We start from the raw sequence: 19,627 nt of genomic DNA, 5'->3' as shown, positions 1-19,627 counted from the left end.
ATTGTCTACTCCTATAGAGTCAGTATGAAGTCTGAATCCTGTGGGTTTTACAGTTATCTGCTCTCCTTAGCCTGCCCATCTAAAGACAGACTATTACTGCAGTTATTGGGGTAAAAGACAGAAAAGCCTGAGTGCAATGAGGCAAATATAATTAAACAGCTATGAGGGGTTAGACTCAGATGTTAAGTGTCAGAGGAACCAACATTTGTCTTTGAACCTAGGTCAATTATAAGATATTTAAAGGGTAACAGATCTGTGTTACCCTGTGTTACCTCTTACACCCCACATGAAGAGCATCTCTCTCAGGCCTGGAAGAAGAAATGGCTTCTGAGAATCAAGATGCCTTTGGAATTCAATGTACAGACATTAGTAGTTTAAGAAGACTTACAATTATAGACTTCTAAGGAAATATAGACCCTCTTAGGGATTTTTTTTTTTTTTTTTTGAGACGGAGTTTTGCTCTTGTTACCCAGGCTGGTGTGCAATGGCGCAATCTCGACTCACCGCAACCTCCGCCTCCTGGGTTCAGGCAATTCTCCTGCCTCAGCCTCCTGAGTAGCTGGGATTACAGGCACGCGCCACCATGCCCAGCTAATTTTTTGTATTTTTGGTAGAGACAGGGTTTCACCATGTTGACCAGGATGGTCTCGATCTCTTGACCTCGTGATCCACCTGCCTCGGCCTCCCAAAGTGCTGGGATTACAGGCGTGAGCCACCGCGCCCGGCCCCAGGGATCTTTAACTATGTTATGCTAGGGTACAAGATAACCAAAATCCAAATAGTAGTAGGAATAAATGCTTGCAGTTTAGAAGGATGCTTTCAGAAACTAGCATCTATTGCTTATTTGAACCAAAAATTATTTTTTAAATCCCATATAAAATAGGAAACAAAGTAAATATAAGACCAAATAAAGTTTTATCTTTTTACAAATTAAGTTGTATTTATCAGTGCCATAGATTGTACATATTTATGTGGTACAGTGTGATGTTTGAATACTTATATACATTGTATGATGATCAAATTAAGGCGATTAATAACCTATTCATGAATTTAAACATTTATCATTGCTTTGTGGTTATAATAGTCACTATTTTCTCATCTAGCTATGTTAAAACATACACTACATTGTTATTTGCTGTATGCATTCTGTGTAATAAAGCACCAGAACTTACACCTAACAGTAACTTTGTACTTGTTGAACAACTTCTTCTGATCCCTCAAATTCCTCCTACCCTTCCCAGACTCAATTAGCCACTATTCTGGTCTCTGCTTCTATGAAATCAGTCTTTTTATGTACTGCATATGACTGAGATAATGTGGGGTTTGTCTTTCTGTGCCTAGGTGATTTCATTCTATATAATGTCCTCTGGTTCGACCCACATGTTGCCGCAAATGAAAGGATTTCATTCTGTTTTATGGCTTAATAGTATTCCATGGTCTATATGTGCCACGTTTTATTTCTCCATTCATCTGTAGATGAACATTTACATTGATTTCATACCCTGGCTATTATAAATAGTGCTTCAATAAATGTAGTAATGCAGATATCTGTTCAACATACTGATTCATTTATTTTGCAGATATACCCGGTAATGAGATTGCTGGATTACATATTAATCTATTTTTAAATTTTTGTAACACTTCCATACTGTTTTCCATAATGGCTGTACTAATTTCCATTCCAAGCAACTGTACATAAGAGTTCCCCTTTCTCTACATCCTCATTAGTACTTGTTATTTTTTGTCTTTTTGATAATAACCATCCTAACTGGGGTGAGATAATATCTCATTGCATTTTCCTGATGATTAGTAATGTTTAACATTTATGGTATATCTATCGGCATTTGTTTGTCAGAAGACGAACGAAGGAATTTGAGAAATGTTTATTCAGATATTTTGCCAATTTTATAAATCATATTATTTGCTTTTTGCTTTTGATTTGTGTTCTTGGTTTGTTCTAGATATTAACCTTTGTTAGCTGAGTAGTTTGCAAATACTTGCTCCCATCCTTTAGGTTGCCTCTTCACTGAATTGTTTTCTTCTGTTGTGCAGAAGTAGTAAATCCTTACCTATCAATAATAACCTTGACTATAAGTAAACTAAATTATCTAATTAAAATATATAAAATGGCTAAATGGACTAAAAAAAGACTGAAATATATGCTGTTTATAAGAAATTCATTGCACCTATAAAGACATGCACAGACTGAAAGTGAAGGGTTGGAAAAAGATATTCCATGCAAAACAGATTAGAAGTAGCTATGGTTACATCAGATAAAACAGACTTTCAGTAACAAATGATTTAAAAAATGACAGATAAGGCCCTTATATAATGATAACAGGGTCATTACAGTAGGAGGATATGATAATTGCAATTACATATGCATCCTATATTGGAGCATATATATGGAGCATCCTATATTGGAGCATATATATATACACACACACGCATACACACACACACACATTTATTTATTTATGTAACAGATTTAAATGGAGAGGTTCATTGTGATCTAAGAATAGTGGGGCACTGTAATACCCAACTTTCAGAACTAGACATATCACCCAAACAAAAAATCAACAAAGAAACATTAGAGTAAAGCCAGGTACAGTGGCTCATGCCTGTAATCCCAGCACTTTGGGAGGCTGAGGCGGGCAGATCACCTTAGGTCAGAGTTCAAGACCAGCCTGGTCAACATGGTGAAACCCCATCTCTACTTAAAATACAAAAAAATTAGCCAGGTATGGTGGTGGACATCTGTAATCTCAGCTACCCAAGAGGCTGAAACCGAAGTGCTTGAACCCAGGAGGCAGAGGTTGCAGGTAGCTGAGATCATACCATTCCACTCCAGCCTGGACAACGGAGTGAGGCTCCGTCTCAAAAAAATAATTAAAAAAAGAGAAACATCAGAGTTAAATTGCACTCTACACCAAATGGACCTCATGGACATTTACAGAACATTTTACCCAACAGCTATAGCATACCCATTCGTCTCATCAGCACATGAAATGTTCTCCCTATAGTCTGTATTTTAGGACACAAAAACAAATTTTAACAAATTTTTTTTCTTATATCAGTTATGTTTTCTGCCCACAATAGAATAAAACTAGAAATTACCTTTTTAAATGAATGTGTTAATGCTAATACAGTAAATTTTAATTGAATAAAAAACAATATTTTACATTACAGATTTGATTCAGCTTTACACCAATTCACTACATTTTATATCATGAAAGTCTAATTTTTGAACAGAACATAAAGCAGTAATGCTGACATAGTTGAAGAAATTCTTAATATTTCATCTCTTCTTTGCAATAAAACTATGTTTTCTTCCTCAGAATAAAAGCTTGAAAAACAAACTCTTGTCAGGAAACAAGCTCTGTGGCATTCATGCAGAAGAGGTGAGTAAATTTTTGCTGCTTCTAGCTTTAACCCAATAAAAACAATATTATTTCCAGATTTTTATTCAATCCAGACATCTGGAAACTTTTTTTCCTCCTAAAAAAATGCAAATTTTGAAATAGAAAAATAAAACATATTTTAAACATTTGAGTGTCTTTGTGTTTTAACATTGCAATAGCCAAAAGGAAAATATAAATAAATTTTAACAAAGGCAAGTAATAGTCACTTTATGTAAGATTTTATTTTTCTGGATTTCTTCCTTACCTGGACTATCAGAATTTTCTTAATAGCAAATTCCTGGAAGTCCATAAAATTTTCCTTTTTTCCTCTCTTGTGCCTTCTATGTGATGTCTACAAAGTTTTGCAGTGGCAATTGCCAGTCAGAGTGAAGATTCTGGGGTTGACCATAAACCATACAAAATAAATACATTCATTGGTTCTGTTGGCTGTGTAGTAAAATTGACCTATATGTTTCTCAGGGGGAAATATGTCATTCTGATTAATGTAGATTTAACTAAAATAATCAATTTTCTATATTTCTCATCTCCAAATCTATCTATTCTTACGAATCTGTAATGTAAAATGTAGCTCCTATAAGTCTTAGTAATAGTAATGAAATAGTAGTGATGCTGTCATGATAAATGATTGTTTATGCCTCAAGGAGAGGAGACGAGTCACTGTTTTAATTGCGTCCTTCAAGAAGCACACACAAAGATATATTAGATGTGTAAGAAATGTATTCAAGGAATAGCCTATGAATGATAAGGGACACTTATGAGTGGCTTCATATCATGATGAATGTCTTACGCCTATGAAGCAACTGAGAAGGAAGGAAGCTTAGGTATGAGAAATGTTGCTTATACAAGTTAAAACAAGTTTACCCTTTTTCTCAGTTGTCTAGGAGTAAGGAGAAGAGCTTCTAAAACAACTAAATTGCCTTTTAATTATGGAACCACCATTGGTTCAAAAATACCTTTTTCTGTCACTATCCTCTTCCAGCAGGAGGGAAAGGGAAGATAATCTGGTGAATCACAAGCATTGCTTTTCAGGAGTCCACCCAGAAAATAGTCTCTTCTGTCTCATCGTACTCTAGTTGCTAAAACTAGGTCACACGCTGAGCTAAGTTGAAGAGAATCTGAAAAATATCATTAAGTCAGTGGTCCAGTGTCCAGTCCAAACTGAGATTTCTTTGTTAAAGAGTTAAAGAAGGTAAACTCTCCTTAAAAAAGAAAAAATCATTAACACAAACACAAACATTCAAGTCTAACATGCAATGTAAAAACCCATTTTATAATATCTTTCTTAAAATATTATAAATGGCATGAATAGAAATGTTTAACACAGAGAAACTAAAGGATGATGTTCTATAAGATGAAAAATTAGACTAAATGCTTTGTAGATCTGATATAGTGTGGTGTTTCATTTCTTTGTTTTTCTATTTGAAAACAAATAGACTTGTATATTGTTTACATTTCCTAGGTTTTGGAAATAGTACAAATGTGGTTTGTGCAGGTCCTGAGTACTACTTATAGGAGGGTAACCAGGTGGAATGATGTTTTGAATAAGGAATATCTACACTGAAGTTATATTCTGAGATAATCTACATGTGTTCAGGGTTCACATGACACTCCTGTACATGGAAGGGAAGGGGGAAGCTTCTAGGAGAAGTATCTGTGGTTCACAGAAGTAAAAATGGAGCTTACCTTTATTTTTTAGTCAGTTCAATAGTAATTCTTATTTTTTCTTCATCTCAGTGCCTAGGAGAATATATTATCCCTGACTTGTTACATACTTCATGTATTCGTGTTGCCTAATATTAAAATGTATTGTAATAGGTTCATTACAATTTATTTGCTGTATGTCATTATATATTTATAGAATAAATGCAGAGCTTAATGTTCTTGGTAATGGGGCAGGCATGTGTTTTTGTCTGTCACAATACTTTCAAAACAATATGGTGGCAAATTTAGTTATTTGATACACCATCATTACCAAAAACAAAATACTAATATGTTTTCTTGGTTAGGAGCTAAAAAAGGAGATTGCCTGTTTGATCAGTACCCTCAACTTTCAGTATTCATACAAGAATAAAATATTTAAATCCCATCGACACCCAGAAGATTGGTATTGTTTTAACTTGGCAGAGGACAATATTAAAAAGTGAAGCTACTATAAACACCATCTACCAAAATCACCACTCTTATTTCATGAAAGAAATGCTGTTTGAATATGAAATTATAGGAAGCAAAAATCTCAGACTGAAAGATAATCTCCTAAATGGGATAAAAAAGCCGAACTAAATGTCCTATCATGGCTTCCTTCTTCTTCATCTTTCTTGTCTTTATATTATAGACAACATTATCATTATTAGCAACTTAAATTTTGCTGTGAAACCTTCTTATGAAAAATTCATGACTCACAGGCACCAACATTTGGAACTGTATTTAAAATCACTAATTGTTTGAAGGTTATCCTTTTGATAATTTTAACTTGTCAATATGTTACTAACAAGCTGAAATAAAACAGTCTAATTGTCAGCTGGGTTTTGAATTATTATACATTATAAAAAAGAGATGCACCCCCTCAGAATGCATTTATTCTTTGCATAACCTTTCCTGAAATCTTCAGACAGGATTTTGCTTTTTAACTCAAAATTAGAAGAGTGCTGGAAGCAAAGAGATGAGTAACTGTGAAGAAAATTCCTAAAACTTTTTTTATATATTATAGTAGCAAAGCTAAATAGTCATTCATGGTCATTAAATACAGAAGGTTTTATTGGAGTTCCTGAATGAATCATTGAATAATGCAATAATTGATGTTTTGATAATTCCAAGGAATGTGGAAAATTTTAAAGGATATTCTGTACATTTAGAATATGCATTTTAATTGTTTTAAAAATGAACACCTCAAATAGTTAAAATGCAACCATTCTGTCACTTGAAAGATAGAGCATCAATTATGTGGAGGAATTGACATGCAGTTTGAGAAATCATGTGCACCATATGTGGTAGTAATCTCCCACTCTTCATTGATACCATCAACATTATTATGAAAGAAAAAAAACGAAAGAATAAAGTCTGTTTTCCTGAGAAACCTGGTAGTTAATGAGTCCTGGAGAGTGGATTGGAACAGGTTGGAGAAAATGCCAATCAACTCTGCATTTGAAATTGTGAGAGATATCATAAATTATCCTTTACTAAAATCGGCAGCATAAAATAATGATTATCATGTAAAGCAGAATTATCTTAGCCTCCCTAGCCATGTGGAATTGTGAGTCAATTAAACCTCCTTTCTTTATAAATTCTACAGTCTCAGATATTTCTTTATAGCAGTGTGAGATCAGACTAACACAATAAATTGGTACAACAGAGTAGGGTGCTGCTTTAAAGATAGCTGAAAATGTGGAAGCGACTTTGGAACTGGGTAACAGGCAAGGTTGGAACAGTTTGGAGAGCTCAGAAGAAAACAGGAAGATGTGGGGTAGTTTGGAACTTGCTAGAGACTTGTCAAATGGTTTTGACCAAAATGCTGATCATGATATGTACAATGAAGTCCAGGCTGAGGTGGTCTCACAAGGAGATGAGAAAGTTGTTGGGAACTGGAGCAAAGGTGACTCTTACTATGCTGTAGCAAAGAGACTGTCAGCATTTTGCCCCTGCCCTAGAGATCTGTGGAACTTTGAACTTGAGAGAGATCATTTAGGATATCTGGTGGAAGAATTTCCTAAGCAGCAAAGTGTTCAGAGGAAGTGGAGCATAAAAGTTTGGAAAATTTGCAGACTGACAATGCAATTAAAAAAAAACTTTTTTGGGGGGAGAAAGCCAAAGGAAGAAATATACAAAAGTTATGAGGAGCCCAATGTTAATCACCCAGACAATGAAGAAAATGTCTCCAAGGCATGCAGAGACCTCCATGACAGCCGTTCCCATCTTATGCCCAGAGGCCTAGGAGGGAAAAATGGTTTCATGGGCTGCCCTGCTCTGTGCAGCCTTTGGACATGGTGCCCTGCTTCAGCTCCAGCTGTAGCTAAAAGGAACAAGGTACAACTCAGACCATTAATTCAGAGGGTGCAAATTCCAAGCCTTGGTGGCTTCCATGTGGTATTGAGCCTGTGGGTGCACGGAAGTCAAGAATTGAGGTTTGGGAACATCTGTCTATATTTCAGAGGATGTATGGAAATGCCTGGATGTCCAGGCAGAAATTTCCTGGAGGGGTGGAGGCCTCATGGATAACCTCTTCTAGGGAAGTACAGCAGGGAAATGTGGGTTCGGAGTTCCACACAAAGCCCCCACTGCAGCACTGCCTAGTGGAGCTGTGAGAAAACCACCATCCTCTAGATCCCAGAATGGTAGATCCACGAGCAGCTTGCACTGTGCACCTGGAAAAGGCATAGGCACTTGATGCTAGCCTGTGAAAGCAGCCAGGAAGGGGACTGTACCCTGCAAAGCCACAGGGGTGGAGCTGCACAAGGCTGTGGGAGCCACCTGTTGCAACAGCATGACCTGGATGTGAGACATGGAGTCAAAGGAGATCATTTTGGAACTTTAAGGTTTAATGACTGCCCTATTGGCTTTCAGAATTGCATGGGGCCTGTGGCCCTTTTGTTTTGGCCAATTTCTTCCATTTGGAATGGGTGTATTTACTCAACACCTGTACCCCATGGTATCTAGGAAGTAACTAACTTGCTTTTAATTTTACAGGCTCATAGGCAGAAGGGACTTGCACTGTCTCAGATGAGACTTTGGGCTTGGACTTTTGGGTTAATGCTGGAATGAGTTAAGACTTTGGGGTACTGTTGGAAGGGCATGGTTGAAATGTAGGGACATGAGATTGGGGAGGTGCTGGTGCAGAATGGTATGGTTTGGCTTTTGGTTCCTACCCAAATCTCACCTTGAATTGTAATCTTGTAATCTCCACATTTTATAGGAGACAACGTGGTGGGAGGTAATCGAATTATGAGGGCAGTTTCTCCCATGCTGTTCCCTTGATAGTGAGTGAGTTCTTGGAAGATCCAATGGTGTTATAAGCATCGGGCATTTTCCCTGCTGGCACTCATTCTCTCTTCTGCTACCCTGTGAAGAGGTGCCTTCCACCATGATTGCAAAGTGTCCTGAGGCCTCCCCAGCCATGCAGAACTCTGAGCCAATTAAGTTTCTTTCCTTTATAAATTATGCAATCTCGGGTATTTCTTTATAGCAGCATGAGAACAGACTGATACAAAGAGTAAGTTAACATAATAGGAAATAGATGCTGTACTTGAAATATTATTTGAGTCATTTGGGAAGCTGTGTGAGGAAAGACAGTGATATAATAAATATGATTCTGAAGTAGAAAAATAAAGTCAATGCATTGAGGACTCAATGTGAGTTTTATTCATAAAAGCCATTAACCATTATGTATACTCAATCATGTCTTTTTGTTCTTCTTATGCATCATGCATTTCACCTTCACTATCCATATCAAAAGAAGGGTGACTTTCTATGGAAATAAAAAAAATATCAACTACCCTGTGACAAACCATAAATTCTTGCTGCTGCTTTGTATAGAGTTCAGTAATATAGAATTATTAGCATATCTCAGTCTTAAGCCCTCCCCTCCTTCCTTCCTTCCTGTTTTATCTCTTCCTTTCTTTCTTTCCTCCTCTTTCCTTCTTTACCTCTCTCTCACGTCCTCTTTGCCACCTTCTTTCCCTCTGCTTCTCTTCCTGTCTCTTTTTCTTCTTTTTTCATTTCATTTCGTTTTCTTTTTATTTTTTCTTATTAACTTCCTGATTCAATAGATCATGAAATGCAGGTGATTTATAATAGAAATATCTGTGACAAACTGTGTTTCCAATGTTAGAACCTTTCCGTGGTGTATCATTGACGACGCTTTCAAGTTTCCACTTGAATTGATAGTACTTACAACATTGAACAATGTTCGAAAAATTATTGTGCCATTATAACACAGCTCCTACTTCACAAATCAAGTACATTGCATAATTAGAAATATTCTGGGACCAGGCACAGTGGCTCATGCCTGTAATCCCAGCACTTTGGGAGGTTGAGGCAGGCAATTGCCTGAGCTCAGGAGTTCGAGACCAGCCTGGGCAACACAGTGAAACCCTGTCTCTGCTAAAATACAAAAAATTAGCTGGATGTGGTGGTCTGTGCCTGTAGAGCCGGCTACTCGGGAGGCTGACACAGGAGAATTGCTTGAATCCAGGAGGCAGAAGTTGCAGTGAGCTGAGATTGGGTTACTCACTACAGCCTAGGTGACAGATTGAGACTCCATCTCAAAGAAAAAAAAAACAGAAAAAAGAAATATTCTGAATATTATAGAAAACTGAATCACTATAAACTTGCAGTTGGCTCAGTGGAAAACTCATATACATGCTTTGTAAGCTTGGAAAATTATATTTTGACAATATAGGTAGACTTTATTAAAGAAACTTTCTTTATTAAAGACATAACACAGTTTACTAGTATATAATACTCACATAAGGATCTTGGGTTTGTAACCTACTATAGCCAGCTGCTTTTAAAATTTAATTTTATTGAGATATAATTTGCATACATACAATTTATCTACTTTAAGTGTATAGTTTGATGAGTTTGACCAATGTATAGATTCAAAATATAGAATTTTTTCATTACCCTCCAAAATGTCTTCTTGCCATATTATATAAAATTTTCACCTCCAACCCTCAGCCCATGTTAACTACTAAACTGATTTCTGTCCCTATTTGTATGCCTTTTCTAGAATATTATCCAAACAGAATTATATAAATTATAGCTTCTAGTTACTAGATTCTTTCACATGGTATAATGCTTTTGCAATTTGTTCATGTTGTTCCATAAATCAGTACGTCATTCCTTTTTAATTGCTCAGCGGAATTCTAGTACTCCACGTCATGAGTAGTCTACCATTTATCTCTTCATTGCTTATTAACACATATGCTTTTTCTAGCTTTTGATGATGAATAAAGATACTATAAGCATTTTTGTGTATGTTATAATTCCTCTTGGGTAATTACCTAGGACATACTGCAGTGTAATGCAGTGTACATATGTTTAATTTTATCAGAAACTGCCAGTTTCCCAAAGTGATGAGACTAATTTATAATTCCACTCAAATACATTTTAATTATCAATTTTTCCTTCAAGTGATCATGCTAATCTTTTTATTGTATGTGTGTGTGTGTGTGTGTGTGTGTGTGTGTGTGTGTGTGTGTTGTGTGTGTGTGTTGTTATTGGTGGTGGCAGTTTTCTTCTTTTGTTTGTTTTTGCCTGAGTAAAGAATCAGGACCTATAATTTTAGGTACAGAAATACAATGAACTGAAGTCCTTATATTATAATGTTAGAAATTGGGACTCTCCTGAAAAATTGAAAATGCATGATCATCATTCTGTGTCTTAAGGGACCATAATTCAATGTGGTAGTCAAAGCATACTGCTGAGAAATATTTTCTTTTTAAGTATTTTCATATTTGTGATAGCCCTCTTAAAAAGTGTATTGTTCTAAAGTCCAAACACAATTCAGCTCAGCATGTTAGCATCATAGCAACTTTTCTTGCTTCTGGTCATACTCGCTTCTCGTTGGTCAAATGGCAAATTCAAATTTACTTGCATTTGATTAAAAAAAAAAAGTAATTGAAAATAAGTAGTAAAAAGTCAGGCATACGTATGCACAGGTAATTAGCATCTAAAATTAGATTGATGGCCAAGCCTAGGTGACAGAAATTCTCCATGTTTAGTTGTGGATTTGGGGAAGAACAATAATCAACTTTCTTTAAATAACATGTTTTAAACAAGCTTTGGTTTTTCACTTTCTACCTAGAATGTCCGGATGTCTGATTCTCAAAGCAGAGTTTAAGCTTTTCTGTTTTATTTCTAAATTAGTTGAACTGTGCATTGCTTGGCTGCCAAATGTATTCCTTTAAAGTCTGAAAGAATTTAAATCTTCAAGTTTGGAAATAAATATAAATGAGTTATAGCACTTATCCATGTTTTTTATCTTACAGTCAAAAAAAATTCAAGCCCAGCTGAAGGAGCTTCGTTATGGGAAGAAGGATTTATTATTTAAGGTGAGTCTCTTTCTCTCTTTTCCCTGAAACTTGCTAGCCCAGTACCTAAAATATCAAAAACATTATTTAGTTTAAATTAATTTCTGACATTTTTCATGAATTGGAGTTGCATTTGACTGCATTAGAAATACTTTTATTTTCTTGCCTACTTAATTAATGGAGATAAGTGAAAGTATTATTTTCTACTTTCATTCTTAATCAAAGGCCTGCCTCATTCCAGCAGGTTAGGAATCTTATAAAACAAATCCTCGTTCCCCAGAGTTCATGAGTTGCAGATCTTAAGCTAAGAGACTTATGCAAAGGTAGACCATACAAGGCCTTTTGAATCTTTTAAATTTATTTTTCAAATCAGAGTTTTAGAAAGAAATATGAGCAGAAGACAATGAGACAGTTCAGATATTCAGTGATTTATTTCTATGTAATATGCCAGTTGAATATAGATTAGTGATTCATCAGCTTTCAGATATTACCAAGATCAGGACTTGTAGAAACTTTTTATTACTTAAAATATGAGACATTATTTGTAAACCTTGTTATTGCATGTCATTTTAAATTTTATGAAATCAGGAGATCTGAATACAAAGGGACTATGAAGTTGCATGAATTAGAATTCCTTTAGTATATACAATACTCCCAAAACCTGCTCCACTGTAGGACTTTTATTAACTCAAATAATAAAAGGGCTGGAAGTATGGCAATGTTGTAGTTTATGTCACCAAGACTCGGGTTTGTTTTTCATTGTCCTCCCCATCACTCCATATAACAACCTCCAACTTACTTATTCTAAGCCTTGGTTCCTCATAGAATCATGATGGTCACTAAAGATATATATATTGTGTCTTCATCTAACTGTATACACAATCAAAAAAGAAAAAGGCAGCATTTATCCTCCAAGATCATTGTTTTTATGAAGGAGGAGAATTTTTTGAGAAGATTCACCAAACTAGGTCCCAAACTAGGTCGTGCATCCATCCAAAAGCAAAACCTTATCATTTTTAGATTCTATTGGGACTGTTTTTTTTTACAGATAAGTAATAGGAAGGGAGTTGCTGTGGGAGGCAGCCAATGGTTTCTGCCATAATGTATTCATTCACTCATCCTGACGGCAGCACACTTATCTGATTTGCTTACTAATATACCAGCAGTGCAGTGTAAGTCTTGAATAAACATGTTGATGATGATAGATAGATTAGATAGATAGACAGATAGATACATAGACAGACAGACAGACAGACAGATAATGTCAAGGAAGTAGACAGTAGAAACTCAACTATTAGGTTGGTGCAAGAGTAGCGGTTCTTACCATTAAAAAAAAATGGCAAAAACCACAATTACTCTTGGCACCAACCTCATAGCACTAAAGGATCTGTTACAAGACATTCACCCATGCACCTTTGAAAATGAGTCTACAAACTGGTAAACCTTGAGATGAATAGTAGATTTCAGGTAGTTTCCCCTTAGGATATGTTCAATTTTGAATAGATTTGTGGGTTTTCTTTTTTAAATAAATGTAGACTTTAAAGGAGTAATGCCTGCTGTCAAAGCATTTACATTCTTCCTAAAAATAATGACTTATACTGACAATTGCAAGGCATAATGATGAATTTGGTGCCCTTATTAGTGCTTGAGAGCCGCCTTTAGCTTGAGGAAGGCTGCCAGCTGAAGTATAAATTCTCCACTAAAGATAGAGGTGAGGCTTAACTGTTAGTTGTCCAGAGACTTGAGTTACTTTATGTCCTCTTTGATTTCATTTGGAAATGATATTCTCTAGAATATCTAATCTCCATTTTAGTGCTCTTTATAGATTTGACAAATGTACTTCTTCAAAAAAAAAAAAACTTAAGTATTATTTATTCATTGAAGAAAAAGTTCAAAAAAGTATCAAGAAATATAAAGCCAAAGGAAAACTTAAAATCTCTTCACTCAAAATAAATGCAAACAATATTTTGACATATCTCATATTTCAATCTAGTTCCTTTTGTATGAATTATATCTGCCTGGTGATTGATATATATATACATATATATCTCAGTTGCAATGCATACATACACATATATATTCTTTATATGTTTTATATATTTAAAATTTGTAATTTAAAAACACAAAGATAGCCTTTAATTTTCAATGTTTTATCTAAATTTAAATGATCTTCTATGATATAGATACAACAGAGGTTAACATTTCACTTTTGGGTATCTACTCCCCAAAAAGAAATAATTAAATCAAAAAATATCTGCACTCATAGGTTTATCACAGTACTATTCACAATAGGAAACAGAATCAATTGTAATATTCATCAACAGATAATTAGATAAAGAAAATGTGGCATATGTACACACAACCATAAAAAATAAAATCATGTCATTTGCAGCAGTATGGATGGAAGTGGAGGTTATTAATTTTCTATAATCTAAAAGCCAGTTACCTTGAGTGGGAAGTGACTGGTACTTTAATGACTCTGAGGTTGAATAAAGAGGATTAATTGATGAAAAAGAAAAATACTGTCCACTAGGTGGGGTAAATAGTAGTGCATTGGCTGCTTTTCCAGCTGTCTTGTCTGCTAGGACGTTTACTTGAGCAATGGGATCTGAAGGTTTTCGGTGCCCTTTACAGTGGACGACCCCGGCCTTAAATGGGTTTTAGGAGGCCATGCTCTAACAGACGGGTGATAACAGGTTTCAGCCCTTGCAAAGCTTGTTGAGGGATGGGGTACTGCCTTTGGGCGGGGTAGGGATGGTTGGGTTTTAGTGGAATAATAATGGGCTTATGTTCAGTGACCAACGATGGAGTAGATGTATCCCAGACACTCGGGTTGAGATTTGGGGATACAAGACGGGGTTGTAGGGAAGGCTTAGAACTCAGCAAAAGGGTGGCTGTGAGATGGGGCTGGAGTCCAGGAATAATCAAGGAAGCAGACAATTTTGTTAAGCTATCTAGGCCTAATAAAGGAACCAGGTAGTTAGGAATGACCAAGAATAAGTAGGAAAAGGAGGTGGTCTTAGCTGACACTAAAGTTGGGAAGTTTGGAGTGGTCTAGAAGCTTGGCCTTCAATTCCCACAATAGTAATAGGTGCCGGAGAAACTGACCTTGAAAAGAGGGTAAAGTGGAGTGGGTAGCCACCGTGTCTGTGAGGCAGGGGACGGACTTACCCTCCATGGTAAGAATTACACATAGCTCCGCATCCGTGATGTTCCATGGGGCTCCAGGAGCATCCAGGTGGCATCAATCTTCAGTGGCCAGGCCAGGGAGATCTGGAAAGGAGCTGGCTTGCGCTCCAGGTGCCGTTGGGGTGTCAGTAGTGGGGGTTGGGTAGTCTGACCTCCAATGGGGCCCCTTGCAAATAGGATATGACTTGTGAGGTGGGCAGGAGGCTGCCAACAGTCATTCGCCCAGTGGCGAGTTTCCTGGCACTTGTAGCAGCATGGAATCCCAGGCTGCGGGCATTCCTTGGCCCAGTGGCCAGGTTTCTGGCTGTTGAAGCATGATCCTGGAGGGGAGTATCTTGGTAACTTGCCTGATGGTTGTGGCTTAGCTGATGGAGCAGGGCTTCCTCTTACCACAGATGCCAACATTTGCAGGCCTGAAATGCGCTGCCACTTGGTTGCCTCCTACCTGTTGTTAAATACCTTGAAGGCAAGGTTGGCTAATTCCTGTTGTGGGGTTTGAGGGCCTGCATCTAACTTTTGGAACTTTTTTCTAATATCAGGGGCAGACTGTGTAATAAAGTGCATATTTAGGATGAGACAGCCTTCTGGCTCTTCTGGATCTAGCGCAGTGAAGTGCCTAAGGGTGTTAGCAGGCGGGCCATGAATTGGGTGAGGTTTTCATCCTTGCCCTGGGTTGTTTCTTTAAGCTTGTCATAATTGACAGATTTGTAAGCTGCCTGTTTAAGTCCTTCAACTAAGCAAGAGAACATGTAGTCACACCTGGCAAGATTAGGCTAGCCCATCTGGTATTGCCATTGGGGTTCCTCCTTAGGTACCCCTGACACCCTCTTGAAGGGCTAGCTCATGGCATCTGCGGATGTCAGCATAAGATTGAGCCAGAGAAAAATCTCTATCTCGTTTATCTGGTGAAAGAGTGGAAGTTAGAATGACGTTTAAGTCATTCCAGGTTAAATTATAGGATTGAGTTAGATATTGGAACCCTTGGATATGTTTAGTAGAGTCTGACGAAAAGGATCCTAAGTGCTGATTTATTTGGGACAGATCAGATAAAGAAAAAGAAACATGAACCTGATTATGCCCTTGGCTCCAGCCACTTCTAGAAGGGGAAACTGCTGGATGGGGGAGCTAGTTTTTAGACTGAACTGTGCCCCAGAGTGGGTGTGGGGAGGAGAAGTGACAGAAGAGGTGTAGGAAGTGGGAGAAGGGGCAGTGGGGAGGTCAGGATTTAGTTCAGCCTGTTGGGGAACAGCCTGATGGAGAGCCTGAGGAGAAAGGGAAAGGTCAGAAGGGTTTATGGAGAGAGCAGACTCTGCACTGGTGGCAGGGACAGGGGGCGCGGATGGGAGAGAAGGAAGGAAAATTTGAGAGGGATTACATTGGGAACAGAGGCTGGGAATGGATCGAAGTGTAAAAAATGCCTGGAAGTAGGGTATTTCAGACCATTTGCCCATGTTGCAACAAAAATTGTCTAAATCTTGTAAAATAGGTTGAAGGTGCCATCTTTTGGCTAATTGGAACCATTGTTTAACTTGTATTGTGGCCATGCAGTGTTACAGAAGAAGATGAGACATTTGGGTTTTAGGTCAGGAGACAGTTGAAGAGGCTTAAGGTTTTTTGGAACACAGGCCAGCGGAAAGGAGGGAGGCATAGAGGATGGATGATTGCCCATGGTTCTGGAAAGGCAGCAGAGACAAGGAAAATGGGCATGCAACCTGGCCACTCCATAGGCGTCCCTAGTTGAGCCTGGATTGAATCTCCTCATTGGTGAGCGGTCAAAGAGAGCGTCCTCTATGTTGACCAGTATCGGACATGAGCCTGGTGGGTGAATGTCTCCACGATAGTCAAACCTCTGGGGTAAACTGGGTTCCCAGATCTGTGACCTACGTAGGATTTTTTCCAGTCCTGAACCACACGGAAGAACCTGGTTTACCTGATTTTCCTTGTCTTTGCAGTGGAAAAAGAATGAAACCAAAAGGGGGAGGAAGTAGAAAGGAAAAGACAAAAGGATGGGAAAGCAAAAAGGAGAGAGACTGCTTACCAAAATAGCCAGTGGTGTGCGTCTGTGGGCTGTCTGATGACCCCAGGTCAGTAGGTAGATCTCTTTATGAAAGTTGGAACAGGGGACTCATCTCCCATGGGAGTTCCCCTGTCCTGGGTTTCCGGCATCAAATGTCCAATAGTACCGAATATTAAACGCATTTAATAAAGAGATTTTCCAAATAGGCTTTGTGTGGGTGACAAGGCCATTTTATTTCTTGCTTGGGTACAAGTGGGCCGAATCCGAGAAAGGACAGGCAAAGGGGGTAAGGTTGGGAATTGGCTTTATAAGTTGGGGTAGTTTTTTGCGGGCCGAGGGTGTTGCAGAGTAAGATTAGTTACAGTGGTGGAGGGTAGGGGCAAGGAGAATACGTAATCACAAGTTCAGTTACAGTGGCGGGTGGGGTGAGGCAGAAGAGCGGTTAAGATGGCAGGATGGGGCAAGGAGCTTTCACATTATCATAAGCATAAGAACAGTTAAGATGGCAGGACTGGGTGAGAGGTATTCACATTATCATAAGAACAGTTAAGATGGCAGGGTTGGGTGAGAGGTAAGAACAGTTAAGATGGCAGCACTGGGTGAGAGGTATTCACATTATCATAAGAACAGTTAAGATGGCAGGGCTGGGTGAGAGGTGTTCACATTATCATAAGAACAGTTAAGATGGCAGGGCTGGGTGAGAGGTGTTCACATTATCATAAGAACAGTTAAGATGGCAGGGCTGGGTGAGAGGTGTTCACATTATCATAAGAACAGTTAAGATGGCAGGGCTGGGTGAGAGGTATTCACATTATCATAAGAACAGTTAAAATGGTAGGATGGGGTGAGGGACTTGTCCTGGGAAGCTCCACTGGGTGATTAGAGACAATGGTGAATGCAGGCAGGGGGTGGGGGACAATTAGTCAAGGCAGGCAGGACTTCAGATTTCTGGGTCCAGGTTTGCACATGGAGACCTGACACTGACCTGTTGAGGCATCATGAATTAAGTCCATTTGCAGGGTTGTTGCATAGTTATTCCTTTGATAACTATCCCTATAGCATATGTTTATATTATTGGATTAAAATGCTGACTTAATTGTTCTGGAGTGTGTGGTGATAGACTACATGCACTTATTCCTGCTGAAATTCAGACACCACAATGGCATGTGTTATCATTGTTATTTTCTCTAAAAACTAGATGTATTTATTTAACTTGGTACCTCTATTGTCATCTGCTCTTAAAGAGAGGGGCATTGCAACCTGAATTTCCATGTATGTATAACAGAGTGTCAGATTATTTCCTGATGATTCCAGATATCTATAAAGGAATTTTGTAAAGTAGTTTTACTTTAATTTTTAAACTCTTGAGTAATTTAAGGTAATTTTGTGCATCTGTCTCATTAATTTACACTTATCCACATGTTAAACTAATTCTTAATGAGCAAAATGATTTTCAGTGCCATTTATTTGTTAACAAGTGTCAATTTATTTCCAGTTAAATGAGGTTTGGTACCAAAATGTAGACATCTTAGAAAAGAAGTGTGAGTGATTAACAATTTTATTTTTTTATATGATTCCACAAGCTGGAAGCTTGTCAAATCACATTCATTTGTGCCTCAAAATAATTATATGAGTCAGAGAGGGAAGATACTATTGTTCTCTTATTATTAATCAGAAAACCAAGACCCAGAGAAGTTATAAAAGTTGTCTGAAATTTTGGGACTAGCAAGTGGCAGAGATATCCCTTAATCTAAGTTTTTGACTCCACGATACCAACATTTTTCCCAGTTGTATTTCTACCTTGTATTTTAAGGTGATTTACAGATTATATCTTTTAGAAATCATTTCTTCTCACGTACTCAAAGATCCATGAAGGGAAAATAAAAATCTTAGGACCTCAAACTTAATTTGCTAAAGGAAAAAGTCAAGCTTGGAAATTGAGTCACTCCTAACTGCCTCCCATTTTGTTCCTGAAGAGATAGCTACAAAGATAAAGTCTACAAACCTCCCCAGGGGCTCCCCTCACAATGTATTCACAAGATAATTCCTTGTGGGCCCCAAGGTCTTTATCCTAAAATGGTTGAAATTCACCCTGACAGGGTAAATGAATAGCTTGTTTTCACAGGTAAGGGACAAAAATAGGTCTGGTTGTCATCTCTCAGCTCAGTTGAGATGAATGCATATTTTGCTGCTTCCTCTACCCTGTGTTTACTTTCTTAAGTTAAAATGCAGATTCACTAAGAGGGAGATGAATTCCTATTTGACTGTTCTTCTCCCTTCTCTTTTTACATGTAAAATGTGGATTCAGTGAGGGCTGATGAAAGCCTCAAAAGAATGCAACTGCTTGCCCCTTTTATCTACACTCCCCTTTTTACTTTTCTCTTTGTCTATTGCCCCCTTCTTCCCCTAGAATGTTGACGTCCCCAAATGCTGTTTGGAAAAAGCACAGATCACAGATGTTCCTGTGATTTTGTGTTTCTTTTTCCTAGACATATACTCAACCTTGGCAAAATCCACCTGTAAATCAAAAAGTATATGAGAGTGCTCTCAATTAATTTAGAGGTTTATTTTGCCAAGGTTAAAGACATGCCTGTGACACAGCCTCAGGAATATGTGCCTACCACTTTGGGCTGGGCTACAGCTTGATTTATACATCTTAGGGAGACATAAGACATATATATAAGATGTTCATTGGTTCAGTTCAAAAAGGTGGAACAACTGGAAGCTTAGGCTGGGGAGATGATAGGTGGATTTAAAGATTTCCTGATTGGCAGTTGGTTGAAAGAGTTTATCTAAAGACCTAGAATCAACAGAAGTCAGTGTCTGGGTAAAGATAAAGGGTTATGGATACTAAATTTTTAATATGCAGATGAAGCCTTCATGTAGCAGGATTCAGAGAGAATAGATTATAAATGTCCATCAGACTTTAGTTGCCAAACTCTTAGTTAATTCTCTCCTGACTCAGAAAAAAGACC

The 19,627-nt window shown here is 37.7% G+C and overlaps 1 protein-coding gene across 3 annotated transcripts in view; it reads left to right on the top strand.

Moving 5' to 3' along the window:
• Positions 1-19,627, top strand: part of LUZP2 (leucine zipper protein 2) — a 548,899-nt gene that overhangs the window by 399,937 nt on the left and 129,335 nt on the right. For 2 of the 3 annotated variants that reach the window (XM_012452226.3, XM_012452224.3), the window contains exons 6-7: positions 3,339-3,401; positions 11,405-11,467. In XM_012452226.3, the coding sequence (XP_012307649.2) occupies positions 3,339-3,401; positions 11,405-11,467 (126 nt within the window). The remainder of the gene's footprint in view (positions 1-3,338; positions 3,402-11,404; positions 11,468-19,627) is intronic. The other variant, XM_064365096.1, reaches the window with a different exon arrangement.

The sequence above is a fragment of the Aotus nancymaae genome, unplaced genomic scaffold (assembly GCF_030222135.1).
Source record: "Aotus nancymaae isolate 86718 unplaced genomic scaffold, 86718_ANA_hifiasm-v0.15.2.pri h1tg000059l, whole genome shotgun sequence".
Classification (NCBI taxonomy): Eukaryota; Metazoa; Chordata; class Mammalia; order Primates; family Aotidae; genus Aotus; species Aotus nancymaae.
The sequence above is the reverse complement of the archived record's forward strand: the minus strand, read 5'-3'. Positions and strand labels throughout refer to the sequence as shown.